Source organism: Melanotaenia boesemani, chromosome 17 (genome assembly GCF_017639745.1).
Source record: "Melanotaenia boesemani isolate fMelBoe1 chromosome 17, fMelBoe1.pri, whole genome shotgun sequence".
In the NCBI taxonomy this organism is placed as follows: domain Eukaryota; kingdom Metazoa; phylum Chordata; class Actinopteri; order Atheriniformes; family Melanotaeniidae; genus Melanotaenia; species Melanotaenia boesemani.
Window position 1 is genome coordinate 7,229,231 of NC_055698.1, and position 25,993 is coordinate 7,255,223.

The 25,993-nt window shown below is 40.3% G+C and overlaps 1 protein-coding gene across 5 annotated transcripts; it reads left to right on the forward strand.

Annotated features, from left to right (window-relative positions):
* Positions 1-744: 744 nt before the first annotated feature.
* zgc:91944 (uncharacterized protein LOC436941 homolog) lies at positions 745-21,006 on the forward strand. Of its 5 annotated transcripts, none has more exons than XM_042012467.1 (11): positions 745-1,000; positions 1,702-1,811; positions 2,833-3,259; positions 3,553-3,638; positions 9,423-9,533; positions 10,684-10,911; positions 13,164-13,320; positions 15,565-15,647; positions 15,977-16,072; positions 16,163-16,278; positions 19,360-21,006. In XM_042012467.1, the coding sequence occupies exons 2-11, from the start codon at positions 1,730-1,732 to the stop codon at positions 19,504-19,506; spliced, it is 1,533 nt and encodes a 510-aa protein (XP_041868401.1). In that variant the 5' UTR covers positions 745-1,000; positions 1,702-1,729; the 3' UTR covers positions 19,507-21,006. The 5 variants fall into 5 exon arrangements, with proteins under 5 accessions (XP_041868401.1, XP_041868403.1, XP_041868399.1 ...); XM_042012465.1 differs by having other exon boundaries at positions 748-1,000; positions 16,160-16,278; XM_042012469.1 differs by lacking the exon at positions 10,684-10,911 and having other exon boundaries at positions 747-1,000.
* Positions 21,007-25,993: the final 4,987 nt, after the last annotated feature.

Below are 25,993 nucleotides of genomic sequence, written 5' to 3' on the forward strand. Positions count from 1 at the left end.
ATGATTAATTGCAACATTTCATGCGATTAATCACAATTACAAATTATTTGAATCATTGCCCAGCACTATATATTATAGGGTTCAACACTAGTGACTACAAGTCTATATAAATTTTTCCATGTACCAATGGAGCTTCTGTGCCCCATTACAGCAGTGCAAATCCTTAACCCTTTTTTCTTTTAATGCAAATATATTTCAATTGAAGTTTAGTGTAGATAAAATAGTGTCAGTAATAGTAATATTGTGTCATAAATATTTTAGAGCATTACTGATATTTTTGTTTTGTTTTTATTTAGCACATTTAAAATGTACAGTTGATAGAAAAAATATAACAGATGATACAGTGCAGGAAGAGGTAAAAGAAGAAGAAGAAGAAGAAAAAGAAGAAGAAGAAGAAGAAGAAGAAGAAGAAGAAGAAGAAAAGCCAAAACATGCTTGTATCAAGCCTCCATCTATAGCAACACGACTGTGAGAAAAAAAAGAGGTCTAAGAAAAAACACACAAAGGCTAGGCAATGTATAGTATCTAAATGTATAAAAACAAAACAATGTTTAAATAAATACATGCATATTTAAAATATTATAAATCGGCAATCAGATGTTCTTTTAAACATCTCCTTTCTACATTAAAAATAACATATTTCATTTTCCATGTATATTGACCAAATTAAAATTAGCTGACAAATAATGTATAGTCATTAAGGATAGTACAACCGGAAATCATAAATCCAGCTGCCTTTACAGTAGTGTCGAGTGAGGGGTTACAAATTGAGTAAGAAGCTCTCTACGCATGTTTGCATACACTATTTTCCCACTGCATAGCTGAATTACAATATGACCCCGCATCGCTCGCCCCCTGGGCGTTAGTAAACCGTCATCTTCGGGGGAAATCACTTTCGTTTGCAGTGTGGGGCGTGAACAGTGACTTTTTGTACAGTTTTAACTGTCTTACTCCTCGGTCAGTTCAGTCGGCTGCAGCTGTCTATCCATAGCAACGAGAGGTAAGAGAGGTGCTCCTTGGTGGGACGATCCGGTGCTAGCCACCAGCTAAGTTAGCTAACTAGCGAGCTAAGTCGTTAGGAGGTGGTTGTGTCTTAGCTCCTCGACGAAACGCAACACGTGTTTTGCATGGGGTGTCAGAGAAGAATTCGTAAATGGCAGTCATTTTAAATATGGCTATAATTACACCTGAACCATAAGGTGTAAGTTTTAGGTAAGTAGTTAGCAGAGACAAAGCAGTGTTAAGTTGCCCAAACGTCTTAGTGTTGTTTCCGGTGTCCTTTAATATTACAGCACCTTTTGTGTTTATTTTATTTTGTGTGTATGTGTGAATAGAGCTTTAAAATAACATTCAAAATGCCATAAATATTTTTAACTTTCAACCGAGTCTGTCCTATTAATTATTAATGAATATAGTATTAATGTGAAATAAAAACTTAAGCTATGAGTTGCTTAAAATGTATTTTTATTTTGAAGATTGCGTGCATTACTTCCGCTTTCCACTTTCAAACTGGCTAACAAGATAGCAAAGCAACTATCGATGGGAGGTTATTGCTCAGGGGAACCAACCAGAGTTGACGTTGCTAGCTTAGCCAACATTGCCTGCTAGCGAGTCATCTGTCGTTGAAGGGTTGCCAGCATGCTAATTGGGACAGTTTAACCGCAACACACTGCAGTAAGTCTCCTCTCTTACTCTGCTGAGGTCTGGCCGAGCTGAACTCCGCTGAGCCATGCGACAGTGGTGTGTCCCCATTGCGACCCCACGCGCTGAACCACTCCCGGGGCGCCTGTCCGCGTCACCCCTTCCATCAGGTAAGTCAAAGACGGGACATCGTTGTACCTTTAAAGCCAAAGTCAGCCCGTCGTTTGGTTCTAAATCTAATATTCATACGTAGAGAGATCAATAACTAGCAGAAGGATAAAAGTGGCCGGCTTAAATCACTGAAATCATCCCTATTAACACCATAGTAGTGGTAGAATAGTGAAAAAAAAATCCATAAAGTTAACTTTGTTTGCTTTGTTAACAAATATACCTCAGTATAAAAGCAGGACTGTTTTAAGATGTTTACATCTTTCTGGGAATTCCGGCTTTCTTTTTCTTATTAAGCCACAAGTACTTCTTATTGTAGTTACCCTTTCTTTATTTTGGTGATGTTATGAGGATGATTAGTTATGAAGCATGCGAGGTCATGTCATAATTCCTTGATAAACCAGAGCAACTTTGCAGGACAGACAGATGGGACAAGAGGAAGAATGGATAACAAATCCTAAGAGCCCCCTGATGTTAGGGTTTGTGTGATCTTACTTCACTTCCACTTTAGACATATAGACCAAGGTTAGCCTCAACTGTGCGTGCCAAGTGTTTGAAAGGTTGCCAGAACTTTGAATGACCCACAGGTTCTTCAGAGGAGAATGCAGTCTGCTCTTTTTTATTAAGTGCAATTCTGTAAACTGGTGTTTTTTAATCTGAGTTAAATAATGAAGTCAGATTTGCATATAAAATATTCCTGATAAATGAGATCTACAAAAAAAGAGCAGTGTTTGAGTTCAGTTGAGCATGTTTTTTTGTTGTTTTTTTATAATAATGCATTTCATCTATTAATAATTCTTTTATAATTAATCAGTTTGCTGTTTCAGAGAGAGAGACACTGTGCAATCTTATCTAAATTTAATGTTGAGTTGAGATAAATATAGCTGTGTGTGTGTCTTGGTAACACGTTGTGAAGTCTTTATGGTGCTGATTATCTAACAGGAAATCAACTCAGCCATGCAGATTTTGTATTTCAGTTTAATTGCCCGTCTGAGATTCTCTTTGACAAACTCTGCAACCCAGATCCGAGGATGGAGTGCTGCGAGGTGGAGCCGCGCTACACCATCGAACAGATCGACCTCCTGCAGCGCCTGCGTCTCTCCGGCATGACCAAACCTCAGATCATCCACGCTTTGGAGTCCCTGGAGAGGCTTGACCCGGACCACCGGCCATCGCACTGTGACTCTCACCCCGCCCCATCCAACAACGCCCCCGCCACGGCCGCCCCAGCACCATCTTCATCTTCTTCATCCTCCTCATCGCTATCCTTGGCTTCTGCCACCACTCAGACCTCTGGCCTGGATGGTGCCGCACTGTCGCCCAGCAACAGCTATGAGGCCTCACCTCCGCCTCTCTACCCTCCCAGTGTGGCAGTTCAGCGGTCGTTCAGCTATGACATGATGGGGGAAGAGGAGTGGGACCTGGAGGAAAAGGTGGAAGAGTACATGAGGTAAGAAGAGGACGGTGCTAAGTGTTATCAGAGATGAATTAGTGCTGCGTGAGGATGAGTTGGAAAGATAGAGTAAAAGAAATGCAGAGTGAAGGAGACTATTATCAGATAATGACAGCTAGCGTCCCCAGAGCTGCAGGCTTATTCTCCAGAATTGTAGTTGAGCTAATTCAGGTCAGGTGTGTAGGGATGGCTGAAAAAAGAGACGCATCAGTGAATAAGGTTAGTCAGAGCTAGGGCTGATGTGTTAACTACCATGTAATGGTACTTATGCCGTGGTACTGCTTTTACAGGAGGGACAGCAACCTGGTGAAGGAAGAAATCAAAACGTTCCTCAACAATCGCAGGATCTCTCAGGCAATCGTAGGCCAAGTTACAGGTACTCTCCTTTCGGTATTGTGTTACAAAATAGTTATTAACTGTTACTCAGCAGTTTTGAAATGTGGGGGAGTATTCACTTGAACTAAGTCTGCACAAAATGCGATTGTAATATCAACAATGAAAAGAGGTTTGACTAGAAATAGAACTGTTCAAATATATTACTGACGGCTGCATGTCCAACAACTAACCAGCACAGTGGAGAAATGAAAAGCAGCACCAGCCACTTTATTAGGTACACTTTGGTTGTGCTGGGTTGAACTGCCTTAATTCTTGGTGACATAAATTCAACAAGGTGGAAACATTCCTCAGAGAGTTTGCTCCATATGACATGATAGCATCACACAGTTGCTTTATCCATGATGAGAATCTCCCGTTCCACCACATCCCAAAGCTGCTGTACTGGACTGAGATCTGGGGCCTCATTTATGAAACTCTGCACAGCAAAGCAAACTACAGGTGGCGTTTGCGGCGCAAAAAGGAAATGCTGCGCACTTCTACTTTCAGATTTATAAAAGCGTGCACACACACGTCTTACACTTGTTTCCGTTTATAAATCAGAATCAACTCTAAAGCAGGTGCAGGTGAGGGAATGCCTTCTCACGCCCACATGGTGGCTATAAATGGTCAGGTGGACGCCTGTAATACATATCCATCACATCCTTTCCATGATGGTTTGGCAGTGGAAAAGGAGGGAAAAAGTGGATTTTTTTGGGGGTCTGAGACAGAGATCCTGATGGACCACGTTGACAAAATAAAAAATGTTTAATTGGTGGGCACGGCGTGGGCATTACTTATGTCAGAAAGGCAGAATAGTGGCAGCAGGTGGCAGATGCTGTCATTGCAGTGTCAGAAGGCAAGACAGGCTAGAGGTAACGGAACATGTGGCTGGACATCTCGATCGGTAGAGTTTCCGTCTGCCATGCCGGAGACCGAAGTTTGAATCTTTCTGTGGTGAATCACTTTGGAGAAAAGCATCTGCTAACTGACAGTACTGATGCTGATCCAGGATGGATCCATGATTTAATGCAACTGAATGTTGCAGTTGAAATGGAGACTCATCAGACCAGACAAAGTTTTTCCATCTTCTATTGTCCAGTTTTGGTGAGTCTGTGTGAATTGTAGCCTCAGTTTCCAGTTGTTAGGTGACAGGAGTGACACCTGGTATGGTCTTCTGCTGCTGTAGCCCATCTGCTTCAAGGTTGGAAATGTTGCGTGTTCAGAGATTCTATTCTGCAAACTTTGGTTGGAACCAGTGGTTGTTTGACTTCCTGTTGCCTCCAAATCACCTCCAACCAGTCTACCCATTCTCCTCTGACATCAACAAGCCATAAAGGTCCAGACAACTGCTGCTCACTGGATATTTTCTCTTCAGACCATTCTCTGAAAACCCTAGAGATGGTTGTGTGTGAAGATGGTTAGCTCAGTTAGCAGAGCATCAGTCTCCTATGTGGGAGACCAGGTTTTGAATCCCCCAGAGGACAGATATCTTGCAGTTGGGTTCTTAGGCAAGACCCTTAATGCTACTGCCTAACTATTGTAAGTTTAGCGCAGCTAAATGACTGTAATGTAAAATTCCAGTAGATCAGCAGTTTCTGAAATACTCAGACCAGCACCCCCTGCTACCAGAAACCATGCCACATTCATCCCCTTTTGTAAAACTTCTTTCTTCCCCATTCTGATGCTTGGTTTGAACTTCAGCAAGTGGCCTACATTACTAAATGTATTGAGTAGCTGCCATGTGATTGATGATAAGTTATTTGTGTTAACAAACACTTGAGCAACTGTGACTAATAAAGTGGCCGGTGAGTGTAAATCATCATGGGAATATTTACCAGTGATGTTAGACTTTCCATCTCTTCCTAGTATTGCTCGGTCTGAATGGAAACATGATTCATTATCACATTTGTGAGTTTCTACTTTCCACCTAAAGCAATTGAGCCATAAATTAATTTGGCAAAGCACAGCATCACTTCCAAAGAAGATGAGAAAGGAGACAGCTGAAATTGGTGTGAATCCTGCTATAGAGATTAAATATAAACAGGTCGTTGACTGAACAAAGTGACTAAGGGAGAACTACTTTGCTTTCTACCCTTCCTCCTTCACTCTGTGCTTTGGCTTTTCAAGTCAGCTGTTTTGCATTATGAAACACAAACACAACCAAGGCTCATAGCAGACAGTTACACATTTAGTGATGAAAGACTTAACACAAAAAACTGATGCCTGTTTGGGGAACGGAAGAGAGAACTTTATTTTTTCCAAAAAGGAAAAAATCTGATGTTGCAAAATAATAATGGACGATTTGTGATTTAAATTAAATTAAAGTTTAGTCATGTCCTTTCTGCAGCTGAGCTGAAGAAACCTCTGTCTGAATACACCGTTGTTTGGGGGTGTATGCAGTATTGTCCAGCTGTTTGGCTGTTCAGTTTATTAGAACCACTGATGGTAGGATCACACAGTTTTTTTTAAGTCATCATAAATGGTAAGCTGCTGACGAACAATGCTGATTGATTATCAAGGATGTTTATAGAAACGGAGGTTTATATACATTTTCTGGTGTGAAATGGTAAACAGTTCCAGCAGGTTTACAGAATAACATTTGTATGTATCAACCCATCATCGTGCACAAAGTTGTAAAAATATTTTACCGTAAAACAAGTTATAAACACAATGTGTGCATTAGACTTTTTTTTTCTTGTCTTTGTACAGTTCCTGCTGTACTTTACTGATGTAGGGCACGTTTGCACAATACTTCACCTTTCTTTCATGAAAAAAAATGTAGTTAATAAATATATATATGTCCAAAATGTAGATGTACTGCATACTGAGAAATTGTTGGACAAATTAACAAAGAAAAAAAAAAATTCTGATTCCTTCTTCTGATTTGTTGACTGATATGTGCAGGAGAAAAGGTTTACCTGATAAATACCTGATAAATATTCATAAGTAAAGTAATAAATAGTCTCTGCTCTGAGAGATAAACTCGCCACTGTAATACGTAAAAAAAAAAAACTTATAGTGTCATTATGTCTAAATGAAAGCTATCGTTAGGTGATGGTGTTTAGTGTGGGTGTGACCACATATATCGACACTACCAGTCAAAAGTTTGGACACACGTTTCCATTAAATCTGATGGGTAGGTGTGTCCAAACTTGTATATTCTTACATTTTCATGGTGTAAATTCACAGATACTCTGCCTGAATGTTGGATGGGGTTTCTATATTAAAGATGCCTGCTGGAAAATCTTTGGAAATGTTTGTAATTAATACAAATTCTCTCATCTAATTAGTTTTTCTATGTTTGTATGCTTGTCTCTGTTCAGACATAAGAGGAATGGATGGACGAGCAGTTTCAGCCTCATTAAGCTAAATTTATTGAAGGAAATTTAGAAAACAAAGCTTGACAATAAAATGATGATAAAATATTCTGATTGTTTCAGCCTGAGCTTAAACACTGACGTAAAGCTACATTATAAAACATAAGTCGTGTAAAGAAGATACAACATCTTTATACTCAAAGGTTTTAAAATGTCACAATCGCCTCACCAGGTCATGAAATTACATAACTGTAGTATCAAGTAAACAATAGCAGAAGCAGAAGATTTGGTTGTTTGCTGGTTAACACAATGACAAGGAGCAAAAAGATCAATTATCTCATCTTGAGTCATTGCTAGAAGAGGTTATAAAATCATTTCCAAACTAGATGCAGACCTCTGCCAAGCCTTAGGGTAACTCTCCTGAGGAAAGCCCCAAAAGTCCCAACAGCCCACCAAGTACCCCCTATATTTTTGAACCATCTGGATGACCAGATCCAGGATATCAACACAATTCAGGTCAAACAATGTTGTATTATTACATCTACCGTGATGTCATCTTGTAATTCTTTTCAAAGATTCTGGGCATTATTTTGATATCTCTCCCAATAGTAAAGAATCCTTAAAAAAAAAAAAAAAATCCTAAACCCAGACCATGCTCTGGATCACCCCTTAAATTCCTTATTCCGTTTTGGAGATTCAAGATGTTGACATGATCCAGTTTAAGCCTGGACCTCAGCTCAGCTCAAAAGCTGTGGTAGGACATTGACCCTTTCAGCCTGACGAACCCGGCACCGGTCCGGGCCGCTCTGACCTAATTCATGTACGTGAGAAGTTACTTAAGTTCTGTGGGAGTTTTTTTGTTCTAATTTTTCTAGAATAAGAAGTCCTAAAGGCGCTAAAACAACACCTCCAAGTATGTTTGTCACAAGAGTATTTGTTTTCTGATAACTTTAAAATATATAGGCAGAAAATAACAGTGCACGTGATGCATTCACCCCAACATGGTGGGTGTCATATGGAACTACTGAAACCAAAGTGGAACACTTCAGTTTTATGATTTTTGTGCACAATGGTAGAATCTGTTTATGTAGTGGATAAATGTCTTGGCCAGACGGACATAGCCTCTTTTAGCGTAAGTAATTCGTAACCAGATCCCCTTCCAAGAGGTAAAAAACCCATTTGGCAAACTTTGACATAGTTTAGGTATCCAAGTGGCCAAATGGGGAGTCCACCTGGTACTATCCTTACTTCAGCTTTTATAAAATCTGTGTGATATTCTCATGTACTTTGGTACATTTGTAGTCAAAGTGTTAGAAAAATTATTGCTATAATGGAGTTTTTCCACTTTGTAAACTTAAAAAAAAAAACAAAACAATGTAGTTGAGGACAAAAATGTAATTCTTGACTGGAAGTATATTCTGAGGTCTCAGCTATCCATTGAGACCAATATTATGCATATATTTGATTTATTTTGAGTGTCTCTGTTTAGGAGCACTTCAACCTTAGATATTGCTCCAGAGTAACTTTTAGCATTGGTTGCACTGATGCGCCTGACTTTTTCATTTGGGTGCACCCCAATTTTTACTGTGTTCCTATCAGCAGCTGATTTTAATAATCGTCTTTCGATCATTACAGATGTTGGTTATTTAAATTAGAAAAATGCATTGTCTTTATTTGAAGCATGAATGTTTAGTAAAAAATAAATAATAAAGATCTAGCTTCACCGAACTAAATGAAACTAAACATTCAAACTTTGAAATAGCTCATGAGGCTTCTGGCAAATTTCCCTCCTCTGGATTCATGGTAATCTTTTTTATTATGATCTACATGGACTTGAATTCTATAAAAACCAGCTTCTCTTTGGCTTTAATACACACCATGTTTTCCTTTGTTAACAATGTGAGACACTGACGGCATCATAGAGAAAACAATTACTTCATTTATTGCTGCTAAAGGTGCTTCTACAAGTTATTGAATCCCTGTGTTCCTGCATTTTGCAGTTTGTGTTAAATAATGTGTAATATGTTGTGTTTTTGTTCATCTGAGGTTTCCTTTACCTCATTTTAAGACCTGGTTTATGCCTGAAACCTCAAAACCTAATGTTTAAGTTTTCACAGAGCAGATTGGCAACAGCTCTCTCCTAAGAGCCAGATGTGTATTTCAAGAGTCTGTTAATAGGTATCCACTTTTAATAGGTCTGACAGTGCTGTAGGTAATATTTATGTTTGCATTGCTAATTCATTAAAAGAGAAGAGCTAATGCCTCACAAGTTGCATGAAGTTCATATCAATAAACTTTTTCCTTTCCACCACTCCCCTGATAGTGTACTGCTCTAAATCACATGCTCTTAATTAAGGTATAGAGGTTGAGATGGCTTCATTATCTTAACGCTGCCCCTGCGGTCTGGCATAAATCTGCCTTTGTCATGTTAAATGCAATGCCATGCATGTGTGGCCTTGTGTACGCAGGCATCAGCCAGAGCTACATCTCCCAGTGGCTGCTGCAGCAGGGCCTGGAGATGAGCGACTCCAAGCGCAGAGCCTTCTACCGCTGGTACCTGCTGGAGAGGAACAATCCAGGTGAGATGCAGGACACGCGAGGGGCTGTCACTGCTTTGTAGAATTTGACTTTTACAGAGCAAAGTGAAGGGGTCACATATTCCCACAGGGACAGCAGATGCTACGTAGGGGAAGAATCATTATGAGAGAGCAGATTAGTGCACCAAGGTTGAATGTCAGGTTAATGATGATAGATCATAGATTAGATAATGGAAGGCTTATTAAAAGGCGATATGTGTTGTGTTACATGAATGCGAACCACTGCTTGCTCATCTATCTGTCATCCTCCTTACCCCCCTACCTTCATACTCCTGCATGGTAAACCCACATACCTCTAATTCCTCACGCTAACTCCCAAGCTGGTCCTCAAAGGCTGTGAGGTCAAGAAGGGACAGGAGACAAATCTATAATTTCAGAGGAAAGGCAGTCCCATCACAGGAGAATCTAATCGATAAGGCTTCTGGTTAGGAAATGAAACTGTAGTGGGTGAAAGTGGTTTGTCTTTGTGGGCTAAAGTAACAGCTTGGGTCAGTTCTGACCTTATGTCCTGCCACACAGCTACTTAAAAATATTCTGCTTTCTGGTAAATTACACGGCAGTAGATGCTCACAACGTCTCTTGTGCTTTGTCAAACAGTAAATCACAACAAACCATGACAGGAGTCGCTTTTTTTGTACTTTTATTAGTTTAAAAAACAGTGAATGAGCATCTGCTGTCTCCCCTTGCTATTTTTTTTATTTTTTACCTTTTTGACCCGGCTAAGCCTTGCTTTAGCTCCTCTGTAGTTCTTAGCTGTGACGCTGGATGTACTCTGGTGCTGGTTTTCATCCCTACATGGCTAACAGACTCTTTAACAGTAATACTAACAATAAAGACTTTTCCTGCAATCCAAAGCAGCCGCGGTGCTTTGCTTGTTGCACGGCCTCCTACTGACCTGCCCCTCATGAATCCCGACTTCGGCAGAGCTGTCAGTCAAATTGACCTCCAACTTGCAAATGCACAAAAACTCATTAACAAGACATTTGTTAACAATGTCTTAAAAATGTCACGGCAGGTCTACAGGAGACATGGATGTTAATTGGTAAACTATAAAGCTCCAATTATTTGCCACAAGTGGTGTCTTTAACCTGATCCGTGGCCTGCCTGACTATTGGTTTTGTCCCGACTGAAGGGCTGAGGTGGAGTGAAAGCCAGCACAGCGTGAGTCCCCCAGCCAGGGCCAGGGGAGGGGACAGAGACGGGACGGTAGCAGGGGCAAGTGGCAGCCTCGCCAACATCTTCCCCAACCCCAACACCAACCTGAACCCCAACCCGTCGTGGAGCAGGCAGAGGGAGCTGCTGATGCACCTGCTGCCGTGGTACACCGCTGCCGCCGCCGCAGCTGCCCAGACCCAGCCAGGTAACCATGCCCTCCCCGCTCTGGGCTCAGAGCATGCTGCAGAAGACACCTGCATGTTTATCGCCATGTGTTCGCTCTGTCAGCTTGGAGTGCTGTTTAACAGTTTGAAATTTGACCGTAAAACAGATCATTTCCACCTGTAATACCAACAGGACGTAGCTCCATAGCATCCACATGAGCACGCTGCAGCTACGCGTTGGTTCAGATGTCTTTGAGCCTAGCAGGGATACGTTCATTTAGAAACTGAAAGGGGGATTGTTTCAGCAAGCCATTTATTTTCTGGTTTTGGTTCCATGTCACATTTAACCGTTAAGACTCTACTAGATCGCACGCACCTCAGAACCCTAATGCTTATATTGTCAACAATGTCTCAGAACAGTAGTGTTTAACTCTGTGGGGTAAATTGTGATGGATAATTGACCCTTTTGAGTGATGTACGTAAGTTTTCTAGGCTTTTATATCCCCTCCAGGAGGTTTACAATCCAGCTGCACAATGTAGTGATTATTTAGAGACTCTACATGATACATCTTTAATGAATAATCCATGATAACATAATCATTTCTCACATTTTTGTAATAAAAAAAGGATCGCTATTACTACGATGTTCCTAAGAGACCTCTATTTTGACCCAGAAATTATGATGAAGCCACTTCTTGTCAAACCTTCCACCAATCAGAGAGCTTAAGTTGCCGATAATGTCCAGTCAGTAGCAGCCAAACATAATTAAGCTACAAGAAACTTATATGCCTGTCTGAAAAGAACAAAAATAATGGTCCTCTATGGCTGGAAAAAAGCCTTGAAGTTGTTTGTGATGCACGGTGGTGCCACAAACAATCTAGGATGGAGTTGGTTTTGTAAAGATAGTAGGTACATATTAGAATAAATAACTGTAAATAGCAAAAAACAGCTGGAGGAAAAAGTGTAAATATGTAAATATGTTCTGTTGTGCTGGTTTTAATGCCAACATTTTTCTCCTGAAAGTCAAGACTTGAGAGAATGATACGCAGATGAGAATAGGCTTGGTCATTGTTAATCTGTGTGTTAATGTTGGTCATGAATTCTGGTTTGTTTGTTTGTTTGGCCTTTATGGTGCTAAATATATATATGATACATGTATTTACCATAATTTTAGCCTCCTGATCTGACAGCTTACAAAGTAATGTCTGTATGTTGGCTGTGATTAAAAAGGTTGCATTGTTAAATTAAAAAATCCAAACAGATTAAAAACAGCAAAAAACAAAAGTTGTAGTTTTAAGGGTTAATGAATAAATAATAAAATAAATCCCAGTGTCCTACCAGGAAGTGGCCCCATGAATGACTGATGGCTGTTGAGGGTGGGACATACTCCAGCTGCTCTGACCCTGAACAGGATAAAAAACAGGTGCAGAAAATGGATGTCTGCCAGGTACAACTGAAAAAAATTAATGTAATCATAAATCATTCTCTATGCTCTCCACTCTATATCATCCTCAGTGCTCTTGCCTCATGCTTTCATACCTTTGCTGGTATAAATTCTGTGATAAGGAGGGTGTAGCCAGTGTGATAATGATTTGTGCCCCACGGCTACAAAACCTTGAGTTCTGCATTCAGCTATCTCCTAAAGTGATTCTATTTGGACGAGAAGGAACACCAAATCATCAGCAAGCACTTGCACTGGCTTGGTTAGCAGGGTGCATCAATAATGTATGTTAACCGAGATGCTGTCTTTTCTCTTGTGGTCAAAAACCACTTTGTAGGTGGTTTGATAACTTTTTACTTCCTGCTGAAATTGCCTAAAGTGTGAAATACAAAGTAAAAATGTTAAAAAATTCAACTCTGACTTGGTGACAAAGCTTTGATGTTTGATCTGTTAAAGGTGTCTTCCTTCTGTAACATGTTTACATTAAAACATGGCTTCGTGATGATTTTTTAGGAAGAAGAAAGGGCAAATATGTATCTAATAAGTTATAACATAGCATCTACTGTTAATCTAAGCCCAATCCCACTTCCTCCCCTCGGCTTTACTTCATCAATTCTTGCAGGTAGGTGCACCATAGCAGTGGTAGCATCATTGCCACAAAAATAGCTGGCAATGTCCCGATTGAAGGAATGGATGATCTGTACTCTTATCCTTGCCTAGTGAAGGTCTGAGTCCAAAGGGAGGAACTTAAAGTGGGCCTTTAACCCTTTATCCTCTCCAGTCAGATCCACAACCGGCTGTCTTTGTTTGAACTTCTGTCAGTTGAATTTCTACATATTCTCTCTTCCTCAGGGGCCACCTTATCAATGCGTTCTCTGGTGAAGGAGGAACCTGATTGGAGGACGGGGATTATGGCTGCCGAAAGAGTGGGGATAGTGGGTGGTCCTCTGAGGCTGCGTAGAGGAAGCAGGTTCACCTGGAGGAAGGAATGCCAGTCAATCATGGAGAGGTGAAAGCTCGAACGTTATTCTTTGAAGAATTGAGATGTGTACACCTTAAGAAGTCGATCCACTGTACCGTGGCTTCTGGAAGTCTGCCAGACTAACCTAAAGGTTTGTTTGAATGAACCATGTGGGAAGTCATCTGGAAAGAGGTGGATTAGTGATACGATGAAGCAGTGGTAACTTATCTGTTAAGACGAAAGACTCAGATGTGCACAATTTCTGTTCAAAATAATAATACACACTTTATCTGTGTGGGATCATTTTAAACCATTTGAATGTTAGTTGGCTCAACTTCAATGAAGAAAGTTAAAGTTATTTGCTGCTTTAAAAGCCAGTAAAGGGAGAAGTCTGAGAAGTTCATCTGCTGACAAAGTCGGTAGTTTAATGGTGACCCAGATGTTCACAGCTGTCAGGGACAATGTGAGGTCTCAGCTGAGACAATATATGTTCACACTTTCTAAAAAAACAAATATCCAAACTATGAAAACTGAACTAAAAGGAATGTCATAATAGAAGAACACCTCTGACTTTTCCACCATAATATAACCATAAGAAAGAGATAAGACAAGAGTCAGCATCAGACTGACTTTTAATGGCTGGAGATAGCTCAGAGGAGAGAGAGGATGCAAAATTGATTCTGAATAGGTCATCTTTAGGGAGCACCTTACTGAGAAAATCTGCCAAATTTTAGGGGTTTGACTTCAATACTCGATTCCTTTTCCTTGCTAAGACTTTTCTGCGTGGTTGTCCATATTAGTTTTAATGCAATATCCAGTATGAATGTTCTTGTTCCCTAAGTGACCCGCATGTGCAGGAGAAGACATGATGTCACAAAGCATGTAAACATGGATGCTACATGTGACGCGTGTGCATCAGTTTTGTTGTTGTGTGATCAGTTGACAAAATTAAGTGTAATGTTGTTTTGTCTGTTTTCATTTTCCCCTCCTCTGGAGCAGATTGTGACATCTGTCTCACTTCGTTAAAGGATGAAATTAGACATGACCAGTCAGACTGAGATCGCTTTGAAAACATTGGATATTTATCTGATTTAGGACCTCGTATGAAACCAGAAAAATGGAAAAATCTGATTTGTGCTCTTAAGACTGACATCAAAAATCAGATATGGGTCACATGTAAGGGAGGAAGAAAGGCAGATTTGCCTGCAGCGTGAACGTAGCTCAAGTGTCTTCCCTGAATATCAGGTCTAATATTGATAATTCTGTTTTATCATAGACAATCCTGCAGAGAAACTAAAACCACGTCAATAGAAAACACTTATGCAACACTGAGAAATATGAAAATGAAGAATTAGAGAGACATACTGAGATGAATGTTTGACATTTCTGCATGAAAAAGGCTAAATGTGTTAATGATAGAGAATCTCTAGTCAGTTTCATAAACTGAATACATACCAAAACAAAGCTTGTGTGTTGAGCTGTGGTAAGCAGGCCCAGTTTGTCATTTACATTCAGTTTTTCATTTTGCTTTGAGCTATAAAAAGCTCATCAGGAGCAGCCTGAGCTCTGCAGGCAACTTTTTCATGCCTGATTTGCTTTTTTTAACATCATTAAACATACTGTGAACAGATTCTCTGTAACATATTGGTCCCAGACAGTCTCTTTGGTAACCCAGAGGAGCACTGAGGAAGAGGAGCAAAGTAGCCTCTGTCTGCAATTGATTTCTGTATTACATGGTTGCTGTAAGTACAGTGCAGTCTGGGCACTCAGAGTAATAAGACCACACAGACAACGCTCACCAGCAGAGATTACGCAATTCTGCTGCAGTGCTGATCCTTATGAGCTAGTTTAGACTCAAGGACGATACAGTAGAGGTGAAGATGATGTGATGTGTGTGTGTGTGTGTGCGTGTGTGAGGCAGGATAGGGCAGCTCAGAGGGTTAGAGGATAGGAGTGCTGGGAGGAGATTGATCCCTTTGTGTTTTGTAATGCGAGATAATGATTCCGCCATGAAGGGACAGAAAGAAGGACATTAGCAGGACAAATTTTCACAGGGAAAAGAAGTTTTTGCTCCAGATTAATACAATTTTATAAAAGGGACTTTGTCTTGGTGGGTTGAGAAGGAGATCTGACTGTAATGTCTGATTTGGTGTGTTTATTCATTTATTCCTGTCCAATCAGGACACCTGATGCTCCCACACTGAATAAAAATAGTCGTCGTTCTTCTGGGGTTTGATACAGTGACAGAAAATCAACGAAGTGTAAAAGAGTTCTGCTCCTCATCTCTTCCAGTTTCTTTATGGAGAACCAGTACCCGGATGAGGCAAAGCGGGAGGAGATCGCCAACGCCTGCAACTCCGTCATCCAGAAGCCAGGTAGAACCAGTTTCACTCACCTTGTAGAGCAGCCCCTCCATATACAGAGGCCACACCCCCTAAACACAGCTGCCCCTGACACAGAACCAGCCACCAGCGTCAGTGGTTTTAGACTAAATGAAGAATAAAGACAGACGTCAGGTGTAATGATAATGATCTCCGGGTGTGCAGCTCTAAATTCAGGATGCATAGAATGCTTTTTACTATCTGGTAGGTTCATTGTTTCTAGTAAAAATTAAGTTGTTTATATAATCGAATTTTATTTTATTCATTTCTACAAGGAAAAACTGTTAAATTTATTTTAAAGTTTTGTTTGTTTTCTCCTTCAGGCTGTAAACTGTCTGAGTTTGAGCGTGTCACAGCGCTGAAAGTGTACAACTGGTTCGCCAACCGTCGGAAGGAGATGAAGAGAAGAGCGAATATCGGTGAGACCCGATGAGGAGGAGAAGACCCAACAGTTTACACGTACATTGGCATTTCTCCAACTTTCCTCTCCTGTCTGACACAACCAGAAGCTGCCATTTTAGAAAGCCACGGCATCGAGGTTCAGAGTCCAAGCTGCCACTCAAACGGCGAGGAGGGAGAGATGCAGGAGTTCGCAGATCAGGTGAATCATCGCTTCTCAGAGCAGGTGAGTCCGCTTGGTGGATCTAAAGAGCCAGATCACGCTGCTCTAAAACTTTAAATAAGAAACATCAGAAATCAACATTAAAGAGAACAATGATTCAGAGGGATTGCTTCATTTTGCCCAGATGTTGTGTGGGTTAGTTTATATTGACAACAAATGTAACCAGAACACTTCGTACACTCAGGCTGACCTCAGGTCATAGAGTTAGACTGAATGAAGATTTCTGAGTGTCCACAGTGAGGAATTTTTTTCCCTACCAGCCTAAAGTGTTACGAGTTGCACATTAACATTAAATTCCTGCACGTTTTAAATGAGTTACTGAGTTTGTACCACTACAGAGGACTGCAGTCTGGTGCAAACATTAAACCTTCAGCACAAGGATGGTTGCTTTTTTATTATAAAACAAAATGTTTTTAAAAACATTTAAACATGATCACATCATGTAATCATTTTAAACTTGACATTGATACCCACAAAAATGCTCAATGCCCAGTCCCATTGAAATAAACTAAATTTGTTCACAAGATATAAAGAATACACTCAATAACAACAGGGACAACTTGTTTTTTTAAGTTGTTTTTTAAGAGAAGGATGCCACCTTCTCTACCCACCCTGCTCCAAATCTCTTTAATCCAGTGGCTGTTTTTATTGTATCAAAGCACTGACCCTTTTTAAATTTCATTAAATAAGCTTAAAGTGAAAAGATAATTATCAGATCATATAGCTGACACACATATACCAAACATCTTTTTTCTGTGGTATATAAAGGAAACAACAAAGTATTCAAACACAGCCTCAGACCCCAAGGCGAGGCAAGTGAAGTTTATTTGTACAGCACATTTCCTGTACAAGCAAACACTAATTATTTTACATGAAACATTAAAAGTAAGGTTTAAAAGAAACATTAAAAATGACATCAGAATACTAGAATACTAGAATTAAAAGAAGGCTGAATGCGTTTTGAGACCTTCACTTAGAAAAATGTAAAACTAAGCAAAAATCATGTAACATACATAAAAACGTATAAAAACCAATAAGTTAGCTTAACGCTAACGTCTAAGGAAAATACCATTGGCAAGCTAGCGGTTAGCATGCGTGAATGGACTAAAGCAGTGATCACCAACCTCTTTAAGATGTTTTACCTCAGCATGGGTGACAGGAAAGCTCTACCCTGCTGAGGAGTTGAGAGAAAAAGTCTGTCCAGATAATCACTACAAGTTCAGGCTTATTGTAATAAACATGCATAAAAAACTTTAGTCCAGCTTTCAAATAGATGTGACCAAGAATGTACTGTAACACTGTTATAGTAAGGCATTCACAACTTATATTCCTGAACTCTTATCATCAGTGTCACAAAAAACAGAAGCACGTGACCGATTTCCCATTTGAGGAAATGAATAACAACAAAGAAAAACGCTTGCAGTGAGCATACAAATGACCCAGTTCCCATGTACCCATGTTGTTTAGCAAATGGATTTTCAGGTAAGTGCAGTTCAGGTTTCATGCAACTTTTGTTCCATCACAAAGCAAAAACTGTTGCTTAAATTCGTGTGATGGCCGTGGCTGAACACTGGGCCGTTTGGCTCATAACTACAGCCAGTCTGAGGCAGTCTGGGAGGTGTCTGTCAGAAAGTCGGCTCCTGTACTTTGATTATTTTCATCTGTGAAAATGCCGATTCACAGAGGTAAGTGGATCCGAAGTAGGCACTCATTTTTAATGCCCATGCGCTGAGGAGAGGAAACTTCTCTCTGATCCGGCTTTTAGCTCCACATCATTCTGCAAATCAACCATTTCCATGTCAGTTCCACATGACAAAGCAAATACCTGCTGGGATCTGGCTGCTACCTCCTCTATATTAACAGGCATGAATGGGTTTGAGACACATGCAGCAATATCTTCCATGCTGTCTAACTCATCAAAACGCAGACTGAACTGCTGCCAGTTTATGCAGGTACACACACTAATGCTCTTAGTTGTCTTTGATGGACTGAGACATTTTGTGTGTCAGCCTCCCTTTCTGTGGTCCAGACCCTGAGCTTGGCCTTGAACTCATTGATGGCGCTTACCATGTGGGGAAGGTGTCGGTCTCTTCCCTGGAGCTCGCTGTTGAGGGAGTCTGTCAGAAACCCGAGGTCCAGTCGCCACGCTCAGCTGAACGTTCCGCCGATCCTCGTTCCTTGTTGACAGAAGCAACAAGGAGAAAAATTCCTCCCAGTCTGGATGGAAATTGTAGGTTTTTGCTTTTTTTCATGCTAGCTAACGGTGTGTCAACTCGCTCTCACCGGGGTGCCATATGTAAACGTTACAGCACTCTTCTCATGTCACTGGTCACTTAGTGCAGCGCTACACTGAAAAAATAAAAACTGGATTAGAAGATTGGAGCCAAACTGGGCATTAATCTGAGAGACCAAATGTGTTTTTCTTTTATTTTCAAGAGCTACAGGGAAAGTTTCAAAGATGGACCATTCGATCATGACCGACTCACCGGCAGCCGCTGGACTAAACACATTTACTTTGTCCATCAACAAATGTTTACAACAATATTCTGTGTTCAGTTACAAACTGAAGACTTAAAGAATATGTTTTCTGGCCATAAAAGACATCTTCCATATTCTGTCTGGACTGACTACGGAAAGACTGAAGGGACAAAACGCACTGCTTTACTGCAAAATTTAATGTCACATTATAGTGAGGTTTCTTGATTTTCCAGCAAAGGAAAAATAAAGTTGAATAATGAAGTTGAAAATAACATCGTTTACATGTTTATGACGTTTGTGATAATCCGGACATTCAGATTCATTTCTGAAATAATTATTAATAAACAGGCAGTTCATAATTATCTGCTTGTGTTCATTGATGAAGAAAGTAGCAGTGATTAAGAACATGGAGGATGCAACACGGAGCGACTCATCGTTGAATCAAATTGAATCGTTGACCAGATAATCGTAATGAAATCGTGAGACTAGTGAAGATGCACAACCCTGCTGAACACCTCGTGTTAACACAGATTAATTTCACCGACTTTAACATACGGATCAATTCCAAAACCAACAGCTCACACATCGACTGTTTGCTCTCCACAGGAGGAGGCTTCTTCCCAGAGAGTCGTCGACCAGCCGGACCCCTCCTCGCTGGCTCCAGCGGAGATGGCAGCCCTGCCGAGCCCCAGCTCTCAGGTCGGGGAACAAAAGGAAGAGGATACAATAAGGGAGCCCGTAGACGAAGAGTGACTCAATCCAGGAAGAGTTTTGAATCGTCAAATCTGAATTTTAATCCAGTGAAATAGGAAAAGTTTAAACACCTCCTGCTCCACCTGTGTGGGACATTTTCAGGCCACCCAGAAATGAAAGGGAGGAGGGTGCCTCAGATGTTAAGGAGGGCACTGTATTTAACAACAGTAATCCTGCTTATATTAATGGCAATATACAGTCTATGTATAGATAAATATATATCGATATATAGTGCATTCCAAGATGGTATTAACGGCCTAAATTCCTTAGAGGGAGAATTCTGATACCTCGCCCATTTTAAGCTTTTCCTGCTTTCTTTGCTACAACTTCAGCTTCTTCAGAAGGAGTCTGTGATGGACTGTGGTGACATGAATGTGCTGAGCCTGCAGGTCAGGTGTGATCGAGTTTAAAAAAAAAAAAAAAAGTCTGCTTGCTCGAATGTATCCGACCTGACCTCAATCATTTTGATTGATTTAATCCGCCGATCCATCAGCAAATCCACAAAACCCAGAGGGACACCCGTAGTCTCAGGTAGATTCCCACCAATTACGGATAAAGATGGCGACCAATTTGCACCAGGTTTTCTTTCTTCGTGTCTTAACGTGTTCTTCGCTGTGTTTGTTTAACCAACACAGGAAGTTTTATTTATATTTGTTTTTATATTTGCCAAACACGCCTACGACAGGATCTGTTTTTCTTTCTTTTAATGAACGCTGCTTTTATGCTCCAATCTTCTGCCAACAAAGCTAGACTAGTTTCTTTTATTTTTTAAAAATCGTTTGAAAGAACGCTAAAAACAAAAAGGCTCACCAGAAACGCTACAAGCACCTTCTCTCTTACTGGGTTGAGCTAAAAGCTAAAAGTTCATGTAATCATAAGAAGGGAGCTTTCCTGTACATAACCAAGTAAATACACGTCTGTGGGTGCTTTCATTCAGATTATATAAGCAGTATATAGAAACTTCTCAAACTTGAAATAGCCGACTTACACTCTGCGTCTCGTAGACCCTCATATTTACCAGGCCAAGGCCTCAGGCGTCCTCTCCTGTGTGTTCATGTAATGAACAAAGACGCTTGGTGCCACCATGTTGCCTCCTAATGCCAAAGCTATGCCAAGACGACAGAGCAGCAGAGCTTACAGGAGCAGGACATGAATCACAGCACTATAGATACACAGTGCAGAATATAGTTTTTTTTTTGCTCAGTACAACACTAGCAACCTCTAGCTTACCTCAGAGTAACTATCATGACTGATTTACAGGCCAGCTGTCAGGAACCACTGGCAGCAGCTGTTAGGACTGTTTATGATATGGACAGTGTTATGTAGCAGTAACGGCGGCGGCCTTCACGCCGCACACTCAGTGTACACTCACCTCAGACAGTTCTCGTCCAGCTTTGGACAAGAATCCCCAAAGCTGCTGCAGTTCCTGATTATTATGCTCCTCTCTTTCTGCTTTTATCTGACGAGGGAAAAACATAATAAAAAGAGTACACAAACTGCGGGATGTGTCTCGATTCATTTTGAGTTTGTGTTTTTTTTTATTTTCTTTTACACTGACGCCACTTTAAAAGACACCACAGTGTAGCATCTTCTGATGGCTACTTCCAGCAGGTTAATTTTCCATGTCAAAGCTAAAATCATCTCCAACTGCTTTCTTAAACATGACAGAGTTCATTGGACTCCCAACGGCCTCCACAGCCACTAGATCTCAGTCCAGTAGTGCAGCTCTGGGATGAGGTGGAACGGGAGATTCTCATCAAACCTGCAGCAGCTGTGTGATGCTGTCATGTTAATATGGAGCAAAACCTCTGAGAATGTTTCCAACTAGTTGTTGAAGCTTTGACACCAAAACTAGAGGCGGTTCTGGAGGTAAAAGGATCCAACCCGGTTAAGCAATCTGATCGCTCTTACTTTAAAAAGTTCAGAAGATTCAGAACTGCAGACCTCACTGCCTCATGTTGACTTCAACACCCCTCTGGTGTTGAAGTCAACATGTCAAGTCAAACATAATTTTATTTCAGCTGTTAGAATTATTTAATGTAAATTGGGTTTTTAAATCTTAGAATTTCTTTTAAGCATTATTAGGTTGCTAAAAATGACTAGAAGCGGGAGGAAATGGATAAAACATTTTATTGATTTTAACTATATTAACTCAGAATTTAATGTTAAGTGTTTTAAAAACAAATCTGATCAAATCTGTCCAGACCGCTGTGTCTGTGTGGTGCAGACAGCTTGAGACTGAAGCTATGTTTTTTTTTTTTTTGTTTTTTGTTTTTTTTAATCTGTTACTACTTAAATCGACTGATGGTGTGTGCATGGGGTGGTATCCGTATCTGAACACGGTGTGTATTGATGTGTGTATGCTTGCACTGTGTCCACTCAGAAATCACGAGGAAATCAGGCTGCATTTTCATGCTAATTCTCTTCTTCACCACAGGAGGGCGACATTGTGACATGTTCAGCTCAGATCTGCTGTTTCCCACTGATATAAATTCTGTTGTGTTCAGATGCTTGATGTAAATAAGAAACATGTGCACCATATTTAAGAATAAATAAATAAATAGGTAAATAAATAAAATGAAAAAATTTATTTTCAGCAAATAACTTAAAACAATAAAACCAGTTTTAACACATCCTAACAGGTTTCTAACAAGTGTCAGAAATCACACTCATGCATTTACAAGTCAGATTAGCTCAGCTCTTAGTTTTCTCAAGTTTTCCGACATTTCCTGCATATTTTTGCTAATTGATCTTGCACATTTAACAACCCAAAGACCAAGTGTATCTTGGTGTGAACCAACTTTATGCAGAGAAAAACTGTCAGTTTTCACAACTGCTTCTCAACTCCAAAAACACATTGAATGTAGCGTGACTTACTGTAACCAGTGTGAACAATTCACTAGAGAAATAATGGAATTAAAAAGGAACTTTAGCAGAAAATCTCATCAGTACCCCAAAACCAGCACCTCTAAATATATTATTGTTGTTGTTGTTTAGAGCAGAGTTCACCTCTGCAGAGCTAAAATACTAAAGGATCAGGTCAAGTCAAACAGGGTTTTCCCATCGCATCTGCAATGTATATATATATATATATATATATATATATATTTATTTCTTGTAATTGAAATATCTCTATATTGGTTTTTGGCTATTTGTTCAGCTGTTCGGGTTTATAATTTTCATAGAATTTTTGAGTAAATCTGGAATTTTAAAAGGCCTCATACAGGCATTATAAAGCTATTTTGCCTAAAGATGCAAAGCACTGGCAGCAAGAGCAGATAGATTAGTTCTGGGTAAGTGTTTTTGGACAGATGGCACCATGGTGAACTTCAATCTGGATGATGGGAAGAGAATGAAATAGAGCAGAAAGTTTTAAACCCCAGTTCAACCAAGGGGTCCAGCTTGGAGTGGACAGTGTGTTTACATAAACCCTGATCCCTGTTGGGTTTACACAGCCACCTCGTACCCTTACTTGGTAGGTGGGGTATAAATCAGACAGTGATAAATGCGTCAGCGATTTAATACAGAATCTTTATTATTGGGGTATCCCACATATGGCCGGAAAGTGTCCAGCTGATCCAAAATGCTGTAGTGAGGGTTCTGAAGAGAACTAGCAGGGTCATTTTTCTCCAGTTCTGCTTTTTTTCATTGGTTCCCCATCAAATCCAAACCAGAATGATTTTTTTCCCTCACATATAAAGATTTCATTAAAGATTTCATTGTTCCAAATTTTCCCAAGAGAGTACTTCGCTTCCACGGTGCATTCATACCAGGATAGTCCGTGGCACTTAGTTTAACTGGGATTCTGAAGAATTTCCCACCTTCCTTTGGTTTGCTTGCACACTGTACTTTACTCAAGCGAACCAATTCACCAAGCAGGACACCGTCACGCAGCTACAACAGCTGCTCATTACAGGTGATATTCCAGAAAGAAAGGGGAAGAAAATCTGGCTCATTGATCGGCCAGGACCGAAAGCAGTTCATTCACAACAAGTCAACAATAAACTTAAAGACTTGTCTTTGTTTTTACTTTGGTGATGCGCCCCCACATCACTTCCTCACTTTGATTCACTGGATGGTCCGTTTGCTTTTACACTGCAAGCGAACTACACCAGGTTTTACTGGCAAGAGAACAGAAGATCAGACTTCACGTCTTTGGTCCACATCAGAGGCGACGTTCACACAGCAAGCCTTAATGCTCAAATCTGAGTTTTCACCAAAACCAATTATTTTTTATTTTCTTTTTTTTTACGTGGTCGTTCACATTATCATTTCAATACAACCCGCGTGTCACTTCAGGGCCACGTGCCTTTCACACTTCAGCGTGATGAAGTTCGCTTTGAAATGATAATGTGAATGACCATGCAACAAAAAAAACAGATTTCATTAAAAAAAAAATAAAGTCAGATTTCAGCAGTAAGACCTGCGGTGTGAAGGCAGCCTAACATTGTTCTGTCCATTGTTTACATTCCATCTTACCCTGACCCGCCTCGTAAAAGTTGTATGAAATACAGCATTTTCTATTCCATTTTCCATTCCATTCGGATCTGTGCTTCAACACAGATCGGATATGCATCCGAGCCGGAGTTGGGATGCATATTCACACTAATCCAAATGAATGGGACGATCTGTGGAAGTGGCACCAGTGTGAATGTACCTTGACTGTGTAGATACATACAAATGTGTGAACATTCAAAGCTATTAAAATATGGCTTTATTCACCTTTAAGAACATTGTGGCCAATCGGCTACTTTACACTCATCTTTTAAATTTTTTTTTTACTGAATTTATATTGACTACATAAAACAACTTTTCTCCCCCCCCCTTTTTTTGGCAGTCAGTTCTCTTTCAGTGTGGCAGAGAAGAGTTTTGACCAAGTGTTTTTCTGTTCAGCAAAGTGAATCAGATGCGGCAGAGAAAGATAAAAACTTATAAGATGATTATGCCACATAAACAACACGACATGCATTTGGGTCATCTTCACAGCATAGATGGATAATGGTCCAAAATGAAAACTTTGTGAAAGGCTCAGCTGGGAACCTGACCTCAGCCCAGATGAGTGTGTACTTACTGGAGACAAAGCTGAAAGCAGAAAGTCAAACATGCAACACCAAACCGGGGCTGCAGTAAACATTCATAGCTTCAGTAATGATGATAATAATAATGGATTTGATTTACAGCGCTGTTCAAGGCACCTAAAGTGCTTTACAGTGAATCCATTATTCATTCACTCCTTCACACTGGGTGGTGGTAAGCTACATGTGTAGCCACAGTTGCCCTGAAGCAGCAAACTCCGACCACCATTCATACAGCAGCAATGCTAACACTGGAGGCAAAGAGGGTAAGGTGTCTCACCCAAGGACAAACGGACAGATTCAAATCAATTCAAATCCATTGTCCGGGTGTACAAAGGAACAGTTAAAAAACCATGCTGCTAAAGACCTGACTGTAAGTGCACCATCACCCCAAGCACACACAGAAAGGTAATGCAAAAACATCAAATCTGAGGGAAAACAGTGCAAGTCAGCATGAAGTTTGATGTAACAGGGATTAGATTTTTTACTCCTCTAAAGAGCTGTCTTTGTCTTTGAGCTCAGCTCCTCAAAATCTGATTTTGATGAGCGAATTTTCCCCGGTAGCTTATTGCCTCCTTCTCCATGCAGTCTGAAGACATCCCCAGAGCAGCTGTGCTTTAGTTGACCACACGGTCTGAAGCGTTCAGTCAAGTTCACCCCCAATATGTTGTTTAGAGTAGAGGTCGGGTGACACCTGACGGCACATCATCCTTATCGTTCCTCTCCAAGATGATTTTGCGAATCCCAGGGATGTGAATGAGGTCATTGTCTCCCTGAATGACAAGCTCGGAGGCTTTAAAACACTACAAGACATGTTATTTAAACTAAATACCCATAAACCATCACTGCTTCCCCAGTGCAGCAGCTCATGCTACATTTTCATTTCTAAAGAACTTATGATGAGATGAATATAAATAAATTCGAACAAACATGTCTTCTGCAGGACAACTTACCTGGGCCTCAAGCTTCTGAGAAGTCAAGAGTTTTCCCAGCGAGATGATGCCGTGTTAGCGGCTTTTGAGCTGCAGCCAGTGAAATGTTTTTATTCTGTTGATTTTTCTGTTGATTTTATCTTTCCCTGTAAGAGATCCATTTCTTTTCAGAAGCATGGAAACTTTGCTGCAGCAATGGGAATAATTTTATGGCCAGAATTACACCAAAAATAACAAAAGAGGTTAGTTAAGAGGTTGAATACAACTATTAACGCAAAACATAGAAATCCATTTCCCTAATAAACTAGTAATTTATGTACGTGTTCAGTGGCTTGTTAACCTCCATGCATGCAGCACAGTCTCTTTCCAAAATCTGCAGCCAAAACCCAGTTAATTTGTTTTTTACTGAAAGTCAAAAAAGAAAAAAAATACATGTACACATTTAAATTTATACGGCTCATTCATCTTATGCAGGTGTTT